The 22,681-nt window shown below is 42.4% G+C and overlaps 1 protein-coding gene across 2 annotated transcripts in view; it reads left to right on the top strand.

Annotated features, from left to right (window-relative positions):
* LOC129855096 (chemokine-like protein TAFA-5) overlaps window positions 1-22,681 on the top strand; it is a 126,718-nt gene that overhangs the window by 62,635 nt on the left and 41,402 nt on the right. For both annotated transcript variants that reach the window (XM_055922422.1, XM_055922423.1), the window contains exon 2: window positions 13,515-13,664. In XM_055922422.1, the coding sequence (XP_055778397.1) occupies window positions 13,515-13,664 (150 nt within the window). The remainder of the gene's footprint in view (window positions 1-13,514; window positions 13,665-22,681) is intronic.

Genomic DNA, 22,681 nt, shown 5'->3' with positions numbered 1-22,681 from the left:
ACGAGTATCACTGTCAGTGCTGCCTTTTGGCTGTGGTAAGCCACGGATGAGTGCCAAAATGATCTGGCAAGGGGACAGACAACCGGCAGACTCCCTCCACAGTATACCCAGGCCTCCAAGGGGTTCACCACGAAAACGTTCTCTTCTAAGCAGCCCTCTCTATATCCCAGCAGCCAAAACAGGGAGGTCAGTTTGGTTTTTAAGCTTGGTGAACATGTTGTTTATGTGTTCCTGTAGCATCCATGTTGGATTGTTGCATTCCATCTCCCTGATTGTTGTTGTGTCAGACAAGGCTATTGTTAGCATGTAGATTCTGTTTGTACCTCCATTTCATATCATTGTCCTTGACTATTTCATTAAGCACTTTACATTAGATCAGAAATAAATTAGCTCCCTGTCAAGAAAAATGTTTGAATGTGTAGCATTCGTCCTTTCACAGTAAGACGGCTCTTCACAGTGATTCGTTTTTGTTGTAAAAGAGGGTTTTTGAATAACATGACATTGTCAGGGGAAAAAGCCTCTTCTGGATGACACAGTTGTCAGTTTGACTGCCATAAAAACGAAGGACTAACTGAAGTGGAGAGTGGTGGTTGACGTAGCAAGCAGTTGCACTGTCACTCGGTACGTACACACAGCCAAGACACGTTTATCTTGTCAAAGCCAGCGTTGTCGCCCATCACGAATTTGAGGTACTTAGTAGGTCTCAGCCTTATCACTAAAATACGTTTGGGTGGATTAGTGTCTGTTTGATAATGTACATGGCTGAGGCAAAATTTTCCTTCCCAACAACATGGTTCTTGATTTCTACTTAAGAACAAAACCAGATTTTTTCCCGAAGAAGCATCAAAAACTGACTGTTAGCCATATTTAATAAGGAATCATTTTTGTGTTCTGTTTCCAAAGTAATTCTTAAGTACATAAAATGTACAATAGGGACATATTAAGGGTTTGGGTAAGCATCTCTTTTCACCCATGCCATGAGACAAATAATACATGTTGAACATCTTACATGTTTGGAATAAGACGCCCCAAGCAAGGTAAACCCTGAAGTATAAAGCCTGTCCTTGGCAAGCACATAAGTTCTTACCCAAGGTTATGTAGAGCCACATTTTGTTTTTAAGTGCATATCCAAGGTCAGAGTTTGCTCACCAAATTCTGTTAAAATGCTCTGCATATGAAATGCTTATGCAGTACTGCACTTTGATATCTTACTGCTTTGCACTGTGATTTTCCTATCCAGAGTTATTTTTGCTACCCTATGTCGGAGCACCTTTGATCAAGTATTTTCTGAGGGTAGAAGTCAAGGATTGAGATCAGAGATGGGGAAAAGGAATCGAACCCTGAGAGGAAAGAAAAGACAGGGAAAGTCACACAGGGGAGGTAGTACTAAGACAGGGAAGGTCACACTGGGGGAGGAAGTACTAAGACAGGGAAGGTCACAGGGAGAAGTAGTACTAAGACAGGGAAGGTCAGAAAGGGGGAGATAGTATTAAGACAGGGAAGATCACACAGGGGGAGATAGTATTAAGACAGGGAAAGTCACACAGGGGGAGATAGTATTAAGACAGGGAAGATCACACAGGGGGAGATAGTATTAAGACAGGGAAGATCACACAGGGGGAGATAGTATTAAGACAGGGAAGATCACACATGGGGAGATAGTATTAAGACAGGGACGCTCACACAGGGGGAGATAGTATTAAGACAGGGAAGATCACACATGGGGAGATAGTATTAAGACAGGGAAGATCACACAGGGAGATAGTATTAAGACAGGGAAAGTCACACAGGGGGAGGTAGTACTAAGACAGGGAAAGTCACACAAGGGGGAGATAGTATTAAGACAGGGAAGAGAACACCTTTGGGAGATAGTATTAAGACAGGGACGATCACACAGGGGGAGATAGTATTAAGACAGGGAAAGTCACACAGGGGGAGGTAGTACTAAGACAGGGAAAGTCACACAAGGGGGAGATAGTATTAAGACAGGGAAGATCACACATGGGGAGATAGTATTAAGACAGGGAAGATCACACAGGGGGAGATAGTATTAAGACAGGGAAAGTCAGAAAGGGGGAGACAGTATTAAGACAGGGACGATCACACAGGGGGAGATAGTATTAAGACAGGGAAAGTCACACAGGGGGAGGTAGTACTAATACAGGGAAAGTCACACAAGGGTGATAGTACTAAGATAGTACTAAGACATGGAAGGTCACACAGGGGGAGATGTGTGTGGGAAAAAAAGTTGGAGAGAGAGAGGAAAGAGGGAAAGAGAGAGGATGTGTGTGAGTATATTTACCATACAGCTGATCCACAGCACCATTTCTGAGGCTGAATGAATGGATGAAGGGGAGAGATTAAAGCCTAGGCGTTGGGAAGTCTGCATTCAGTCACTGCAGTGACCGCGGGTGCCCTCTCGCATGCTGATGAACTCCTATGAATGGGCCCATGGACTCTCCCTACTCCAATATCTAGCAGGCCCCAACAATTATGGCCTATATGCAGGAAAGGACGACAGACAAATGGCAGTTTCTCTCCAGAGAGACCAGAAGGGTATACTATGTATCTGGTTTAAGGAGTTAGCGAGGTAACTTTGGTCAACTCTGAGTTCAAGTCGGGATAACCGGTATCACACAATTGGCTCATCTTTTAGTCAGATTAATTTCTATGACAACGAATGCTTCAGAACTATCCTGCTCCGGGGCAGGCTAACTCAGAATTGACACAATTCATCCAAAATGGAGTGTCTGAGCCGCAAGTTGAGGACCAATTAAATCAGATTCCCTTCCTCTTGCAAATGTGAATATACAGTTGAAGTCGGAAGCTTACATGCACCTCAGCCAAATACATTTAAACTTAGTTTTTCACAATTTCTGACATTTAATCCTAGTACAAATTCCTTGTTTTAGGTCAGTTAGGATCACCACTTTATTTTTAGAATGTGAAATGTCAGAATAATAGTAGAGAGAATGATTTATTTCAGCTTTTATTTATTTCATCACATTCCAGTGGGTCAGAAGTTTACATACACTCAATTAGTATTTGCTAGCATTGCCTTTAAATTGTTTAACTTGTGTCAAACGTTTGGGGTAGCCTTCCACAAGCTTCACACAATAAGTTGGGTGAATTTTGGCCCATTTCTCTTGACAGAGCTGGTGTAACAGAGTCAGGTTTGTAGGCCTCCTTGCTTGCACACGCTTTTTCAGTTCTGCCCACAAATTTTCTATGGGATTGAGGTCAGGGCTTTGTGATGGCCACTCCAATACTTTGACTTTGTTGTCCTTAAGCCATTTTGCCACAACTTTGGAAGTATGCTTGGGGTCATTGTCCATTTGGAAAACCCATTTGCGACCAAGCTTAAACTTCCTGACTGATGTCTTGAGATGTTGCATCAATATATCCACATCATTTTCCTGCCTCATGCCATCTAGTTTGTGAAGTGCACCAGTCCCTCCTGCAGCAAAGCACCCCCACAACATGATGACGCCACCACTGTTCTTCACAGTTGGGATGGTGTTCTTCGGCTTGCAAGCCTCCCCCTTTTTCCTCCAAACATAACGATGGTCATTATGGCCAAACAGTCTAATTTTGTTTCATCAGACGAGTGGACATTTCTCCAAAAATGGCGATCTTTGTCACTATGTGCGGTTGCAAACCGTAGTCTGGCTTTTTTTATGGCGGTTTTGGAGCAGTGGCTTCTTTCTTGCTGAGCGGCCTTTCAGGTTATGTCGATATAGGACTCGTTTTACTGTGGATATAGATACTTTTGTACCTGTTTCCTCCAGCATCTTCACAAGGTCCTTTGTAGTTGTTCTGGGATTGATTTTCACTTTTCCTAAGTGTATGTAAACTTCCGACTTCAACTGTATATATTTTTTTTAAAGACATTAAAATGCATATCACATTACTTATTTTGTAATTACAAGGAACATTTGAAAGTTCACGTAGAGTAAAACGTTTGTATAACGTTATAAAAAATATTTTATCCATGGGAGTGGGGAAAAAGGTGCTGTGTTCATTGATAAGCACAGTAAAGCACATCAAAGACGGCATTAACAATACGTAGTAAGAGAAAGACAGCACTTCTAAAAGCCTAGTTCACATCATATCCTGCTGAATTTGCAAGATATCTTTAATTTCATTCTGATTTTGACAAACATGTTAATGTGGCACTGGCTCCCTCATGGATTGATGTTTCAGCATTGTCTCAATGACGAGTTCGAAATTCGACTGGCCGTGTGTGACATGCACGATCAGTTATTAGCCTGTCAGAGTTGGCGGCAGACGAACGAGCAATATCCACCATCGTAGTACGGATGAAACCTGAGCTGGAATGTGAAACTAACTGAAACTAGCTAATTAAAAAAAGCCTGGGTACATCTAGCTACATGCAGTATATCGTATACCCCTCAGGGTTCCCCAGCGTCCAAATAAAGTGGTTGAAAAAAAGCCAACAACATTTCTGGTTTCTCATGGAAGGGGATGGGGAAGTATGTAACGTAGGGGAAAATGTCGTATTTAGACCCTGTGGAGTATAAGCGGATCTCGCAGGGGTTTGGAATACATTCCATTAAAACACAGCACCATGCGTAAACATGAGGATTCACTTATTGTTCTTCATCTTCCCTCTTTAATGGTTTTTCTAGCTGTTTCTTGACAAGGAAACATAATACAAGGCCAAACCAGAAAATAATTACTGCACATACTGCACATACTATGGAATAATAGCAGATTTTCCTGTGACAAAAGAGAAATATCTAAGGTCATACAGTACAACAAGCCACCTTGGTTCTAATGGAAAATGTACTTGATATTTAATTAAAATTAGGTTCGCTACACACTCACCTACACAATTTCTGAACAATGGTAGCGTACCAAGACTTACATACATGGGCATTTAGAAATGTTTTATGTCAAAAGGCTGCAAAGTCATTAACGAAGTAACATTGGAAGAGAGTGAACATTGAAATAACTTTGAGAGTTATTTGGATGAGGTGAAAGGGAGAAGAGAAAGAATCAAATCATCTCTTGAAAATCTTCCAATAATCACTGAAGTTCTCAAGCAACTCATCTGCCCGAAATAGATTGGATTAAAAGTTTCTGATGAGAACAGTTGTAGCAAGGCTCATCCAGAGAAAGGTTTTCTTTGGCAGTTCTGACAGAGGTGTAATATTTCTTTGCCTTTGTAAATGTAGCCTGAATTATGACGGGTTGAATTCTGACAAGTAATAAACTCTGCCTTGGATTCAGCAGAATAGTTGATGGTCAGTGCTATCCGGATCCTTGGGACATCCCTACCCTAACTTTAACTCATACCTTAACCTTAACCCTTACCTAACCTTAACTCATACCTTTACCTAACCTTAACTCATACCTTTACCCTAACCTTAACTCATACCTTTACCTAACCTTAACTCATACCTTTACCTTAACCTTAACTCATACCTTTACCTTAACTCATACCTTTACCTTAACCTTAACCCTTACCTAACCTTAACTCATACCTTTACCTTAACCTTAACTCATACCTTTACCTTAACCTTAACCCTACCCTAACCTTAACTCATACCTTTACCTTAACCTTAACCCTTACCTAACCTTAACTCATACCTTTACCTTAACCTTAACCCTTACCTAACCTTAACTCATACCTTTACCTTAACCTTAACCCTTACCTAACCTTAACTCATACCTTTACCTTAACCTTAACCCTACCCTAACCTTAACTCATACCTTTACCTTAACCTTAACCCTTACCTAACCTTAACTCATACCTTTACCTTAACCTTAACCCTTACCTAACCTTAACTCATACCTTTACCTTAACCTTAACCCTACCCTAACCTTAACTCATACCTTTACCTTAACCTTAACCCTTACCTAACCTTAACCCTTACCTAACCTTAACTCATACCTTTACCTTAACCTTAACCCTTACCTAACCTTAACCCTTACCTTAAACATTTTACATTTCAACTTCAATTGGCAAGGACGTAGCACGGATTCCGGATAGCTCGGATTAATGGTTGATGAGGTAAACAAAGACGGGGGAAGTATTTTGGATGAACACCAACAGGAAGTTTATCTGTTCAGTTTTGGGATTCATATGATTGATGTATGGTATGTACCACATGTTACTGAGAATATGTATCATTGTGGACATAGGCAGTAGTGAATGCAGCATTATTTAACATGTGACTGGCATTGACCTACAGTATGCCATGACAAAATAAATGTTGTTTGTGTTTAACATTGTTTGTTGAGGTGAGCACTCCCACATCCATTCGAGCTCAGCAGACGCAGGACAGAAAATAGACAGCAACAATGGAAAGCAGAGATTTCACACCTGGAAAAAAGTTCTATTGGATTGAATCATGGAATGACTCAAATTACATACATACCTTTACACTGTAGCATAATCACAGTGTGCCGTACCTTATTTTCAATAGCCACCTTTGAAAATGTTCTACCTCTGGATAGCAAGCATGTGATATGTGGTGATTTGATCATTCACAAATAAATGTAAGATCTAAGCTGCCCATGATGCGATAGGGAACTCCAGAAGATTTTCTATTCATATAAATGTTTGAAGATAATGACCTCTTGTTGTTTATGATTTAGCAGATGAATAAGGTAGGGTTAAAATGGGAGCAGTATTTTACTCAACTCTTCATCACAAAGAATGTCACAGACCTAACAAGAGAGAGCTTACAAAAGTATGTTTGCTTTACCCAACTTGAACAGCGAAAGGACAAACCAACCCCTTTTTTTGATAGGTGTACTGTGATGCTAAAGGAAAGAATATGCTGGGGAAAATGTTTGATTTCATTGCTCAAGGTTGTTTCTTGGCATGCTTGAAAAGGAGAAGCATGCAGAATAAAGATGCCATGTCCATTTTGGAGTTTTCATTTGCAGTCAGCAAATCAATCCAAATGAGAATGATATCTGAGCAAAGGAGGGAATGTACAGAAATCCCAGAAAGCGCTTGAGTGAGATGTCAATAATCACATCGATGATGTAGTTATACAGTAGACTGCTAATCCGTCTCCATCTTTCAGTTTTTGATGGAGTGTTTATTTACCCCATCTGCACATACATCTTCATCTAGCCATCATTAATGTGACAGGCCTATTTTATGGCAGCATAATGTATATTTACGGCAAACTTGGACCTTTGCTTTCTCTCCTTAAAGCTACAACAGGCAGGGCCAATTCTAACGTGGTCAGTGCTATTCAGAATCCTTGGGACGTCCATACCCTAAACACTAACCTTAACTCTTACCTTTTTTATATTTTTATATTTCAACTTCAATGGGGGCTGGTACATCCCAAGGATGCTGGATAGCACAGGCCATTCTAATGAGTTAACGTTCATGCTTTGCTTGTCAAATAGACAGTTTTTTTGTATATATCTTAATCTCACTTCTATCTACGAACAAAATATACTTTCCTGCAACCCGCCTCACCCTTTGTGGTACGGATCTGCTATTTTGATTCTTTATAACTGAAACTTCCATCAGAAGCTAGCCAGCTAACTAGCTACTAGTCTTTGTTAGCCACGGCTAGCTGTCCTCGCCTTTTTTCCCCCTGATTCAGCCAGCCTTAGCTCGGACAATCACCTGCAGGTCTGCACAGCGCAACCCACAGAGCATATCGGACTGCTTCTCTCGACGATATCACTGGATTTCTGCAACCCGCCTCACCCAATGAGGTGCGGATCTGTTATTTTTAATCCTTATAACTGGAACTTCCATCAGGGGCTAGCCAGCTAACTAGCTACTAGTCTGTTAGCCACGGCTAGCTGTCCTCACCTTTTTCCCCCGGAATCAGCCAGCCTTAGCTCGGACAATCACCTGCAAGTCTGCAAAGCGTGATATCAACCCAGAGCATATCGGACTGTGTCTCTCTACCATATCACCGGATTCCTGCCACTCTGGATCATTACGCTGGAGCATTACTCCTAGCTAGCTAGCTAGCTGCAAACTAATGGCTACTGTTAGCTAACACCTCTGTCCCGAAGCAAGCACCAGCTAGCCTCGAGCGAGGCCCATATACCAACTAATTCTAGGGCTACAATTACCTCCTTTGCCAATTGGCCTGGACCCTTTATCGTCGACATGGAGCCCCGCCGATCCATCACAACTGGACTGCCGACGTGATCGCCCGATGTGGTCTCAACATGCTATTCTGTTACTGGGCTAGCAGAATCATCTACTAGCCCAGGCCCGTTAGCTTTTTCTGAATGCTGTGTCCCCTGCTCGCCCAGTGTATTAGTGAATACCGTACAGCACCCTGTCTCACCTATTGCTACTCTTTTGACCCTATGATCACTCGGCTACACAGCTGATGCCCCCTGGACTGTTTCAATAACACGGTACATCATTTTGTTTACCTGTCGGCCCCAGCCTCGAACTCAGGTCCTGTATGTATCTAACTGACCCACTCTGCCCTTTCTTCGCCATTTACCCCTTGTTGTCTTAGATCTCCTGATCAACACCTGTGATTGCTTTATGCCTCTCTCTAATGTCAATATGCCTTGTCTACTGCTGTCTTGGCTAGTTTTTATTGCTTTATTTCACTGTAGAGCCCTCAGTCCTGCTCAAATTGCCTTAGATAGCTCTTTCGTCCAGCCCCACACACATGCGGAGACCTCACCTCTGTTAATTGATAACTCCAGAGACGAAACCTCTCTCATCATCACGCAACACATTCTTACCATACCCTTGTCTGTACATTATGCCTTGAATCTATTCTACCACAAGCAGAAATCTGCTCCTTTTATTCTCTGTCCCCAAGGCAATAGACGACCAGGTCTTATAGCCTTTAGCTGTACCCTTATCCTACTCCTCCTCTGTTCCTCTGGTGATGTAGAGGTTAACCCAGGCCCTGTAGCCCAGAGTTCCACTCCTATTCCCCAGGTGCTATCGTTTGTTGACTTCTGTAACCGTAAAAGCCTTGGTTTCATGCATGTTAACATGAGAAGCCTCCTCCCTAAGTGTTTTTTCCACTGCTTTAGCACACTCTGCCAACCCTGATGTCCTAGCTGTGTCTGAATCCTGGCTTAGGAAGGCCACCAAAGATTCTGAAATGTTCATCCCCAACTATACCATTTTCCGCCAAGATAGAACTGCCAAAGGGGCTGGAGTTGAAATCTACTTCAGAGATAGCCTGCAGAGTTCTGTCATGCTATCCAGGTCTGTGCCCAAACAGTTCGAGCTTCTACTTTTAAAAATCCACCTTTCCAGAAATAAGTTTCTCACTGTTGCCGCTTTTTACAGACCCCCCTAAGCCCCCAGCTGCGCCCTGGACACCATATGTGAATTAATTGCACCCCCATTTATCTTCAGAGTTTGTAATTTTAGGTGACGTAAACTGGGATATGCTTAACACCCCGGCCGTACCACAATCTAAGCTAGATGCCCTCAATCTCACCCAAATTATCATGGAACCTACCAGGTACAACCCCAAATCCGTAAACTCAGGCACCCTCATAGATATCATCCTGACCAACCTGTCCTCTAAATACACCTCTGCTGTCTTCAACCAGGATCTCAGCGATCACTGCCTCAATGTCTGCGTCCGTAATGGGTCCGTGGTCAAACAACCATCCCTCATCACAGTCAAAAGCTCCCTAAAACACTTCAGCGAGCAGGCCTTTCTAGTCGACCTGGCCCAGGTATCCTAGAAAGATATTGACCTCATTCCGTCAGTAGAAGATGCCTGGTTATTCTTTAAAAGTGCTTTCCTCAACATCTTAAATAAGCATGCCCCATTCAAAAAACGTTGAACCAGGAACAGATATAGCCCTTAGTTCACTCCAGACCTGACCTGCCATTGACCAGCACAAAAACATCCTGTGGCGTACTGCATTAGCATTGAATAACCCAGCGATATGCAACTTTTCAGGGAAGTTAGGAACCAATATACACAGGCAGTTAGGAAAGCAAAGGCTAGCTTTTTCAAACAGAAATTTGCATCCTGTATCACAAACTCCAAAAATAATTGGGACACTGTAAAGTCCATTGAGAATAAGAGCACTTCCTGCCAGCTGCCCTCTGCACTGAGGCTAGGAAACACTGTCACCACCGATAAATCTATGATTATCAAGAATTTCAATAAGCATTTTTCTACGACTGGCCTTGCTTTTCACCTGGCAACCCCTACCCCGGTCAACAGCTTTGCCTGGTCAACAGCTCTGCATCCCCCACAGCAACTTGCCCAAGCCTCCCCCATTTCTCCTTCACCCAAATCCAGATAGCTGATGTTCTGAAAGAGCTGCAAAATCTGGACCCCTACAAATCAGCTGGGCTAGACAATCTGGACCCTCTATTTCTAAAATCATCCGCCGATATTGTTGCAACCACTATTACCAGCCTGTTCAACCTCTCTTTCATATCGTCTGAGATCCCCAAAGATTGGAAAGCTGCCACGGTCATCCCCCTCTTCAAAGCGGGAGACACTCTTGACCCAAACTGTTACAGACCTATATCTATCCTACCCTGCCTTTCTAAGGTCTTCGAAAGCCAAGTTAACAAACAGATCACCGACCATTTCGAATCCCACTGTACCTTCTCCGCTATGCAATCTGGTTTTTGAGCTGGTCATCGGTGCACCTCAGCCACGCTCAAGGTCCTGAACGATATCATAATCGCCATCGACAAAAGGCAATACTGTGCAGCCATATTCATCGACCTGGCCAAGGCTTTCGACTCTGTCAATCACCACATTCTTATCGACAGACTCAACCGCCTTGGTGTCTTAAATGACTGCCTCGCCTGGTTCACCGACTACATCTCAGACAGAGTTCAGTGTGTAAAATCGGAGGGCCTGTTGTCCAGACCTCTGACAGTCTCTATGGGGGTGCCACAGGGTTCAATTCTCAGGCCGACTCTTTTCTCTGTATACATCAATGATGTCGCTCATGCTGCTGGTGATTCTCTGATCCACCTCTACGCAGATGACACCATTCTGTATACTTCTGGCCCTTATTTGGACACTGTGTTGACTAACCTCCAGACGAGTTTCAATGCCATACAACACTCCTTCCGTGGCCTCCAACAGCTCTTAAATGCAAGTAAAACTAAATGCATGCTCTTCAACCGATCTCTGCCCACACCTTCCCGCCCGCCTAGCATCACTACTCTGGACGGTTCTAACTTAGAATATGTGGACAATTACGAATACCTAGGTGTCTGGTTAGACTGTAAACTCTCCTTCCAGACTCATATTAAGCATCTCCAATCCAAAATGAAATCTAGAATCGGCTTCCTATTTCGCAACAAAGCATCATGCTGCCAAACATACCCTCGTAAAGCTGACTATCCTACCGATCCTTGACTTTGGCGATGTCATTTACAAAATAGCCTCCAACACTCTACTCAGCAAATTGGATGCAGTCTATCACAGTGCCATCTGTTTCGTCACCAAAGCCCTGTATACTCCCCACCACTGCGGCTGGCCCTCGCTTCATATTCGTCACCAAACCCACTGGCTCCAGGTCATCTATAAGTCCTTGCTAGGTAAAGCCCCGCCTTATCTCAGCTCAATGGTCACCATAGCAGCACCCACCTATAGCACGCGCTCCAGCAGGTATTTTTCACTGGTCACCACGAAGCCAATTTCTCCTTTGATTGCCTTTCCTTCCAGTTCTTTGCTGCCAATGACTGGAATGAATTGCAAAAATCACTGAAGCTGGAGACTCATATCTCCCTCACTAGCTTTAAGCATCAGCTATCAGAGCAGCTTACAGATCATTGCACCTGTATATAGCCCATCTGTAAATAGCCTATCCAACTACCTCATCCCCATATTGTTATTTATTTTATTTATATATGTATGTATTTTCTCCTTTTCACCCCAGTATCTCTACTTGCACATTCATCTTCTGCACATCTATCACTCCAGGGGTTTTTTGCGAAATTGCTACGGCCGATTTATTGCCTTACTTCCCTAATCTTCCCTACTTCCCTAATCTTACTTCATTTGCACACACTGTGTATAGACTTTTCTATTGTGTTATTGACGGTATGTTTGTTTATTCCATGTGTAACTGTGTGTTGTTGTTTGTTTCCCCGGGCCTGTGGATATAGCTCAAATGGCCCAATGGTTATGCATTGACAGTGCACTGTTGTGTATACAGTAAAACATATGACAGTGATTTCTTCAATGCTGTAGATACTGTACTGACGGATTCTTGGTCTAAATGCCAGTGAATCTGCATGTTCAGTTATTTTAATCTAAATGTAATGCAGCTACAAAGTAACTGATCTACAATGAATGTGGCACAAATCAAGTGTAATGTTTCAGAACTGTCGTGCCTTGTCAAAGCATGTGACCTGCATTACTAGCGAAATAATTGTATGGAGGGCAGGAGGTCCAATTCCAAAGTATTAATATCCCAGTATTTATCCTGACTGTAATATTACTCTCAAACATTTTAGTAAATGCACTTATCTAGAGCAATTTACAGGCGCAATTAGGGTTAAGTGCCTTGCTTAAGGACACATTGACAGATTTTTCCCCTAGTGAGCTCTGGGATTCAAACCAGCGACCTTCCAGTTACTGGCGCGACATTCTTAACCGCTAGGCTACCTGCTCCGGTTATACCAGAGAACAGATGTGTTGTGCTTCTTTCCATCTCCATTTTAACTGGGAACCCTCTGAGAGGCTGGAACATTTCTCTCTGAATCACTATCCGACAGCCCACCATTACTCTGGATGTGTCCCTGCAGTAAACTTAATTAACTCCCCAGAACCTCTACACTGTGACTTGGGGCCAGATTAAATCACCACACCACGCTGCTTGCAAATTACAACCGCTGACTCTGAGAGCCCACTGAATCCCTATGGAGAAGACCCCAGGGCCAGTCCAATCACACAGGTTAATCTCCAATCAGGAGCTAGGTCAAAAGGTCCCAGAACTTAGATACATCAACAACTCTGGTGTCCAACCAAACCAGTGTCCCACCTCATCCATGCACTGAGGAAGGGAAATGAACACTGAAATATGACTGGGAGGTATAAGTGGATTTCTAAGGAAACCTCTAGAGACCATTTTATCACGTGTGATGGTGTCAGAGCACAAGAGGTTGGTGGCACATTAATTGGGAAGGACGTGCTCCTGGTAATGGCTGGAGCGGAATAAGTGGAATGGTATCAAATACATCAAACACATGTTTTGATGCCATTCCATTGACTCCGTTCCATCATTATTATGAGCCGTCCTCCACAAAACAGTCTCCACTGTGTCAGAGATGATGTTAGCCTATAGAATGTGAGGGGAATGGCCATGAGGAAGGACACTGGTCCTTTGTGATTGGTTATGATTGGTGGTGAATGATTGATTGGTCAATGTTCTAGTTTCGCTAAATGTATCCATTTAATGGGACCTTTCACCTCAATGTGTCTAAGCACTGGACGTACAGTATCTCCCTCCATATGATCATTCTGCCATGTGGAATAGCCTTCACTTCCACCTATCTGTCTGACATAATTTCCTCTTCCTATCTTCAGGTCAGTTGGCAGCAGGTACGTGTGAGATTGTCACTCTGGACCGGGACAGCAGTCAGCCGCGGCGGACCATAGCACGACAGACGGCGAGGTGTGCCTGCAAGAAGGGACAGATTGCCGGCACCACGAGAGCCAGACCGGCGTGTGTAGACGGTAAGAGCCAAGATCCACCTCCATCCTTCACTTTCAGAGAGAGCCTCCCCAAGCATAGGGATTGAGAGGGGCTTAGAAAGCTCCCCTCGAGGGCCTCTTTGGGCCACCACCCCCTATGTATCCCCAGGACCATTTCTGATGTTGTGGATTACTCTGTTATCTCTGTTGAGGTGGTTTAGGCATCTCGTATGGGAATGGAATGTTGCATTGCATTTCATCACCTGCTGTTCTTGACCTGGTTGCCATCTGGGGAGGATTGGAAAGCAGCTACTGGCTGTACAGAGAATTGTCTCTCTCTGTGGGGATCCCATTGAGCTTATATTACTTTGGACGTTCTATCAAGTTAAAATACCTTCTCTCCATTTATGCGATACTTACAAAGATGATTTGACAAAAGCCCTCAAAAGGTTCTTAACTTATAAAGGCTGAAATTGGTATTTTGCACTAGTTGTGACAGAAATGTGTACCCTTTCTATAATGTTGCCTAGCACCAAAGCGACTATTTTAGTCAAACTCAACTTTGTTTTGGCATTTTGAGAATGCTGCTGATCGCTGTGACCTGTTTTTCCAGCTTTACTGTTGACAATTTGCCTTTGACACTCTTCCTATAGCTGTTGTTGCTATGATACCTCTCTACCTAAGTGAAACGCATAACACAACATCCTAATGACAAGTTTAACACCTGAGGTGTCTGGTGGTTGTCGTTGCTCTTAAAAATATGTCGGTATACAACTCCAGTGACCTTTACTTACCTAGAGCATGCCGTATCTTTGCAGGCTTGGTATTTATGTCAGGTCGCATCTTAGCTCGGCCACTCATTTTATTTTGTTGTTTGTTCCAGAAATAAACATTGGGGAACGAACCATAGAGCAGGGTTTACTCCATCAGTCTGAAAAAACAAATGAGATTTCAATCATTTTTAATCTTCCCCTCAATTCTCAAGGTCCCCAAGCTGCAATACCACGTGCTCCAGATGATTTTGTCCTCTATCCCCATTCCTTTGTTCCACAGAGGTCACATTTCTAACAGGATAATCCATATATCCATCACATCTTAAGCCCTCTGCTACAGCCAAACTGCAAGGATGTGGGCAAAAATATCTCAAAAGTCAACTAAATCAGTAATCCTCCATGCGGTGTTGTCTTTGGCTCATAAGGAGTTGGATTATATTTACAAAGGCACAATAGGAGTTTAGATTGCCTCTGCTTTTGTGGAAATGTTACCATGTAATGATTTCACCTGTGACTTTGATCTCTTTCAAAGACCCTCAAGGCCTTTTTCTAATCACACAGGGAACAGCTGCCATTTGCCGTCGCAAATGACTCTCAAAGAAATATTGTGTGAAACATTCCTTCAGCGTATTAGTTCATAGGAAATAGAGACTTCAACAGAATCAACAAAAAGCAGGAGTTTGTAGCCATTGTTGTTTATATAGACTTCGCTTCTTTGCTATTTCATGCTATCCGGTCCCCTTTCAACATCTCACTGAAGTGACAGGGTGCCTGGTATTGATTTCAGTTAAAGAGAGAGTGAGAGATGAAAAGGTGCTGTTGTCAGGGTTGAGGTACTGTTGCCACCAGGTAGATTAGTGGCGTTGTTGAAGTCTGCTCTGGATGTAATGATATCACTCCAGTAGACCAGGGGGAGGACTTACGGGGCACGGTACAGTTCATCTTAACTGGAGACCCATTACTCTTTCCGATTGGGATTATAAAATAAGTTACACCTGAGACCTTTAAATGTGGACGAAAGGTCACTGTAGGGGCAGATTTGTGTGCTGTGGCTTTGCTTTGCTGTTGACTCGTTTCAATTGATTGCCGGTGTCTTCGAGAGAACAAAGGAGGTACCTTAGATGTAGTTTCTCAATTTAAGATTATATTCTTTACTGCCTTTCAAAAGGCCTAGAGGCCAAAAAAATATCCACCTAAAAAGTTGCCTTCTTTTCAACATGTTTCAATGGTGTTTTTCTGCTAGTGATGTAGAGCATCATACGAGAGATACTGTATAATGACGAGATGGTTCCCTAACAATGGGAGTCGTTGTCCCTAAGGCGGGAAGGCAGGCGAACTGCTTATCGGTCTGCTTATCAGTCTGCTTATCTCTGTATTCACGCAAGGACAGATTTTGACGTGAGTGGACCCTCTCGCTTCGCCTCTTCCTCTCAGATCATACTGAAAGCATCAAGAATCATCAACCTGTTGGAGGGCAGTCGCTGAAGGGAAGATTTAGACTGACTGTAATTGTGACCCCAGACAGTACATGGAGAACAGAGTTTTCCAGTGACTTCTGTTGCATTGCAGTATCATTTGAAATTGGATACAAGCCATTCTGAGTAGTCGGAGTTTGCTGCTTTTCATGATCATTTTATGTTCTACCTACAGTACATAATTGTGATCCCTTTTGATCCATGTCATGTTATGAACATTATGGACATTAAAAGTTACATTTGGAAGAAGAGTATTGCAACTGACTTAAAAGCTCAGCTGGATAGATGAGAGGTTCAAAATATGACTGCAAAGTTTCTCTACAGTCTCTCAAACAATTGTAACTCAGGAGGGAATTATATTTTTGTAAAGTAAGAAAGATAATTTTAAAAAAAGAGCATTGTTGACATGACAGGTAGAGTAATATGAGGAAAGAAGTCTAATTTGCCTGTAAGGCTACAACTTGACATGTGACATGAACATTAGCATAACAATGACAAAGTTTAGGAACGTTAGCTTTGATTCTGAGACAGAGCTGAGCCACCTATTCAAAAAGTGTTTTAAAAACTATTTGCCCCCTTTTAACACCTCTTTTGACACAGATTTAGGAAAATGATGACAGAAACCTGTAATATCAAATTCAATTATTTGGTCACTTGTCTCCAAACAAGTACAATTCAAATCAGATAACCTTTCATATGAATTTGTCTAAATATTACAATCTCAAATGCCGGGGGCATTATGTGGACCACATTATGTACAGATACAAACCCTGCGGGCCAATTGCAACCATCCATGGCCCCCCAGATTATCGCTATCTGATCTGTTGTTAAACCATCAATCACCAGCACAGCTGATCTCAATTGCATCCGTTATAGGCCATCAATTTACCTCTCCCTAAAGCGGATGTCGGGGTTTACTCTTAATCCTGATTGCTGCCAACATTTTCATGAATATTTCGCACTCTGGTGGGTATTATCATTGGAACAATTTAATCCTTTTAATTGAGCAGACTAATGACGACTTATCTATTTGGCAACCATTCTGTCGAATTTAAATAAAATATTAAATTTCTTTGTTTTCCACGGCAAATCAACAATGGCAATGTAGCCATACCCTACCTATTTATAAATGGAAAAATGGTTTAGGATTACATTTTCGTTTCCAATTAATGTAATCCGTTAAAGGTCCAATGCAGCCATTTTTATCTCACTATCAAATCATTTGTGTAACAATTAAACTACTGTTATATGAATGTTTTCAATTAAAATGGTAAAATATTTACAGAAATAGCTTCTTAGCAAATCACAATTTCTCAAGCAAAAATGTAGGACTGTCTGAGAGTGGTCTGAGTGAGGGGACTAAATGGATGATCCTAATGGCAGGGATATATAACCTGAAAACTAGCTGCTTTTGGCAGAGATATTTAAATCTCTCTTTGTTATCTATTAACTTATACCACCTGAGAATGTCGCCAGGCAGGCCAAAACTCCATCCCACCAAAACGAGCTGAAATTTCAGGTGGTCTTTTCAAACAGCACTTACACTAAAAAGCCATTATCATAATTTTCACAATTTCACAAAATTATTTGTTATTTTTGTTACTTTTTTCTACATTGTAGAATTATAGTGCAGGCATCAAAACTATGAAATAACACATATGGAATCATGTAGTAACCAAAAAAGTGTTAAACAAATCAAAATATATTTTATATTCTTCAAATAGCCACCCTTTGCCCTGATGACAGCTTTGCACACTCTTGGCATTCTCTCAACCAGCTTCATGAGGTAGTTACCTGGATTGCATTTCAATTAACAGGTGTGCCTTCTTAAAAGTACATTTGTGGAATTGATTTCCTTCTTAATGCGTTTGAGCCAATCAGTTATGTTGTGACAAGGTAGGGGTGGTATACAGAAGATAGCCCTATTTGGTAAAAGACCAAGTCTATATTATGGAAAGAACAGCTCAAATAAGCAAAGAAAAATGACAGTCCATAATTACTTTAAGACATGAAGGCCAGTCAATACGGAAAATCTCAAGAACTTTGAAAGTTTCTTCAAGTGCAGTGTCAAAAACTATCAAGCGCTATGATGAAGCTGGCTCTCATGAGGACCACCACAGGAATGGAAGACCCAGAGTTACCTCTGCTGCAGAGGATAAGTTCATTATAATTACCAGCCTCAGAAATTGCAGCCCAAATAAATGCTTCACAGAGTTCAAGTAACAGAAACATCTCAACATCAACTGTTAAGAGGAGACTGTGTGAATCAAGCCTTCATGGTCAAATTACTGCAAAGAAACCACTACTAAAGGACACCAATAATAAGAAGAGACTTGCCTGGAACAAGAAACACGAGCAATGGACATTAGACCGGTGGAAATTTGTCCTTTGGTCTGGAGTCGAAATTTGAGATTTTTTGGTTCCAACCGCCGTGTCTTTGTGAGACGCGGTGTGGGTGAACGAATGATCTCCGCGTGTGTATTTCCCACCGTAAAGCATGGAGGAGGAGGTTGTTATGGTGTGGGGGTGGTTTTCTGGTGACACTGTGATTTATTTAGAATTCAAGTCACACAAGTCACCACAGCATTCTGCAGCGATTCGCCATCCCATCTGGTTTGCGCTTAGTGGGACTATCATTTGAACAGGAAAATGACCCAACACACCTCCAGGCTGAGTAGGGCTATTTTACCAAGAAGGAGAGTGATGGAGTGCTGCATCAGATGACTTGGCCTCCACAATCACCCGACCTCAACCAAATTGAAATGGTTTGGGATGAGTCGGACCGAAGAGTGAAGGAAAAGCAGCTGACAAGTGCTCAGCATATGTGGGAACTCCTTCAAGATTTTTGTAAAAGCATTCCAGGGAGAAGCGGGTTCAGAGAATTCCAAGAGTGTGCAAAGCTGTCATCAAGGTGGCTATTTGAAAAATCTCAAATATATTTGGATTTGTTTAACACTTTTTTGGTTACTACATGATTCCATATGTGTAATTTCATAAGTGTGATGTCTTCACTATTATTCTACAATGTAGAAAATAGTCAAAATAAAGAAAAACCCTTAAATGAGAAGGTGTTATAAAACTTTTGACCGGTAGTGTGTGTGGGTGTATATACACTGCTCAAAAAAATAAAAAGAACACTAAAATAGCACATCCTAGATCTGAATGAATGAAATATTCTTATTAAATACTTTTTTCTTTACATAGTTGAATGTGCTGACAACAAAATCACACAAAAATTATCAATGGAAATCAAATTCATCAACCAATGAAGGTCTGGATTTGGAGTCACACTCAAAATTAAATTGGAAAACCACACTACAGGCTGATCCAACTTTGATGTAATGTCCTTAAAACAAGTCAAAATTAGGCTCAGTAGTGTGTGTGGCCTCCACGTGCCTGTATGACCTCCCTACAACGCCTGGGCATGCTCCTGATGAGGTGGCGGATGGTCTCCTGAGGGATCTCCTCCCAGACCTGGACTAAAGCATCCGCCAACTCCTGGACAGTCTGTGGTGCAACGTGGCGTTGGTGGATGGAGCGAGACATGATGTCCCAGATGTGCTCAATTGGATTCATGTCTGGGAACGGGTGGGCCAGTCCATAGCATCAATGCCTTCCTCTTGCAGGAAATGCTGACACACTCCAGCCACATGAGGTCTAGCATTGTCTTGCATTAGGAGGAACACAGGGCCAACCGCACCAGCATATGGTCTCACAAGGGGTCTGAGGATCTCATCTCGGTACCTAATGGCAGTCAGGCTACCTCTGGCGACCACATGGAGGGCTGTGCGGCCCCCCAAAGAAATGCCACCCCACACCATGACTGACCTACCGCCAAACCGTTCATGCTGGAGGATGTTGCAGGCAGCAGAACGTTCTCCACGGCGTCTCCAGACTCTGTCACGTCTGTCACATGTGCTCATGTGCTCAGTGTGAACCTGCTTTCATCTGTGAAGAGCACAGGGCACCAGTGGCGAATTTGCCAATCTTGGTGTTCTCTGGCAAATGCCAAACGTCCTGCACGGTGTAGGGCTGTAAGCACAACCCCCACCTGTGGACGTCGGGCCCTCATACCACCCTCAAGGAGTCTGTTTCTGACCGTTTGAGCAGACACATGCACATTTGTGGCCTGCTGGAGGTCATTTTGCAGGGCTCTGGCAGTGCTCCTCCTGCTCCTTCTTGCACAAAGGCGGAGGAGCGGTCCTGCTACTGGGTTGTTGCCGTCCTACGGCCTCCTCCACGTCTCCTGATGTACTGGCCTGTCTCCTGGTAGCGCCTCCATGCTCTGGACACTACGCTGACAGACACAGCAAACCTTCTTGCCACAGCTCGCATTGATGTGCCATCCTGGATGAGCTGCACTACCTGAGCCACTTTTGTGGGTTGAAGACTCCGTCACATGCTACCACTAGAGTGAAAGCACCGCCAGCATTCAAAAGTGACCAAAACATCAGCCAGGAAGCATAGGAACTGAGAAGTGGTCTGTGGTCACCACCTGCAGAACCACTCCTTTATTGGGAGTGTCTTGCTAATTGCCTTTAATTTCCACCTGTTGTCTATTCCATTTGCACAACAGCATGTGAAATTTATTGTCAATCAGTGTTGCTTCCTAAGTGGACAGTTTAATTTCACAGAAGTGTGATTGACTTGGAGTTACATTGTGTTGTTTAAGTGTTCCCTTTATTTTTTGGAGCAGTGTAAATACATATACAGTTGAAGTCGGAAGTTTACATACACCTTAGCCAAATACATTTAAACTCAGTTTTTCACAATTTTTACTCTGACCTAAGACAGAGTAAAAATTCTCTGTCTTAGGTCAGTTAGGATCACCACTTGATTTTAAGAATGTGAACTGTCAGAATAATAGTAGAGAGAATGATTGATTTATTTCAGCTTTTATTTCTTTCATCACATTCCCAGTGGGTCAGAAGGTTACATACACTCAATTAGTATTTGGTAGCATTGCCTTTAAATTGTTTAACTTGAGTCAAACGTTTCGGGTAGCCTTCCACAAGCTTCCCACAATAAGTCAAGTTTGTTGGCCTCCTTGCTCTTTCATCACATTCCCAGTGGGTCAGAAGGTTACATACACTCAATTAGTATTTGGTAGCATTGCCTTTAAATTGTTTAACTTGAGTCAAACGTTTCGGGTAGCCTTCCACAAGCTTCCCACAATAAGTCAAGTTTGTTGGCCTCCTTGCTCGCACACACTTTTTCAGTTCTGGCCACAAATTTTCTAGGATTGACGTCAGAGGTCAGGGCATTGTGATGGCCACTCCAATACCTTGAATTTGTTGTCCTTAAGCCATTTTGCCACAACTTTGGAAGTATGCTTGGGGTCATTGTCCATTTGGAAGACTCATTTGCGACCAAGCTTTTAATTCCTGACTGATGTCTTGAGATGTTACTTCAATATATCCACATAATTTTCCCTCCACATGATGCCATCTATTTTGTGAAGTGCACCAGCCCCTCCTGCAGCAAAGCACCCCCACAACATGATGCTGCCACCCCCATGCTTCACGGTTTTCCTTCAAGCATATCAATGGTCATTATGGCTAAACAGGTCTATTTTTGTTTAATCAGATCAGAGGACATTTCTCCAAAAAGTACGATCTTTGTCACCATGTGCAGTTGCAAACCGTAGTCTGGCTTTTTTATGGCGGTTTTGGAGCAGTGGCTTCTTCCTTGCGGAGCGGCCTTTCAGGTTGTGTCAATGTAGGATTAGTTTTACTTTGAAGGTAGGCCTTGATGTACATCCACAGGTACACCTCCAATTGACTCAAATGATTGACTCAAATGATGTCAATTAGCCTATCAGAAGCTTCTAAAGCCATGACATAGTTTCTGGAATTTTCCAAGCTGTTCAAAGGCACAGTCAACTTAGTGTATGGGATCTTTTAATGTAGACTGTACTGTACTGACTCTGTTTTACAAATCTTTCATTGAGAGCATTTTAACTTTTTGTATTGTTTGTTGGTTTGGCAATGCCACTGTCAGCCAGAGAAATATGCTGAGAAGGATTATCCCCACAGCAAGCAAGGTACTTGGAGTCAAACAGACAGGCCCGGATGAGATCTTTACAAGGCTCACAAAATAATTTTAGACCCAAGCCACCCCCTGTACCCGGACTTTGATCTACTCTCCTCTGGGCGCAGGTATAGGGCAGGAAAAAGCAGGAAAAACAGAACTAGACAATCATTTGTGCCAGGTGTGATATCCCTCCTAAATAGCTCGGGCTAATGTTCCTATCGAATCAGTAAGGCCAGCAGGCTAGTCTTTAAAAAAAAAAAGCTTTATTTGTGTGTAACTGTTAGGAAAGTTGTATTGTCAATTTTGTTTTGTATTTAAACGCCACTTTAAACATCTACATGACTCTGCAACTAAATTTCCCCATGGGGACAATAAAGTAAGTAAGTAAGTAAACTTCGGACCCACGGGAATTGTGATAAGTGAAATATTCTGTCTGTAAACTATTGTTGGAAAAATTACTTGTGTCATGCACAAAGTAGATGTCCTAACCGATTTGCCAAAACTATAGTTTGTTAACAAGAAATTTGTGAAGTGGTTGAAAAGCGAGTTTTAATGACTCCAACCTAAGTGTATGTAAACTTCCAACTTTCTAAAATCTAATTTTTCACTGCACTGGACCTTTTAAGGATTTTACTCTTATTAACATATGGCCATTTCTTAATAAGAGTGGAAAATGAAATATTCCTGAAATATAGGCTACACATTTTACATTTGAAACTATATACATTTGGATTGTGTTGTAATTTTTATCAAATCACATAACTGAGTGGCGCAGCAG

The sequence above is a fragment of the Salvelinus fontinalis genome, chromosome 5 (assembly GCF_029448725.1).
Source record: "Salvelinus fontinalis isolate EN_2023a chromosome 5, ASM2944872v1, whole genome shotgun sequence".
Lineage (NCBI taxonomy): Eukaryota > Metazoa > Chordata > Actinopteri > Salmoniformes > Salmonidae > Salvelinus > Salvelinus fontinalis.
This window is presented reverse-complemented; position numbering and strand designations above follow the sequence as displayed.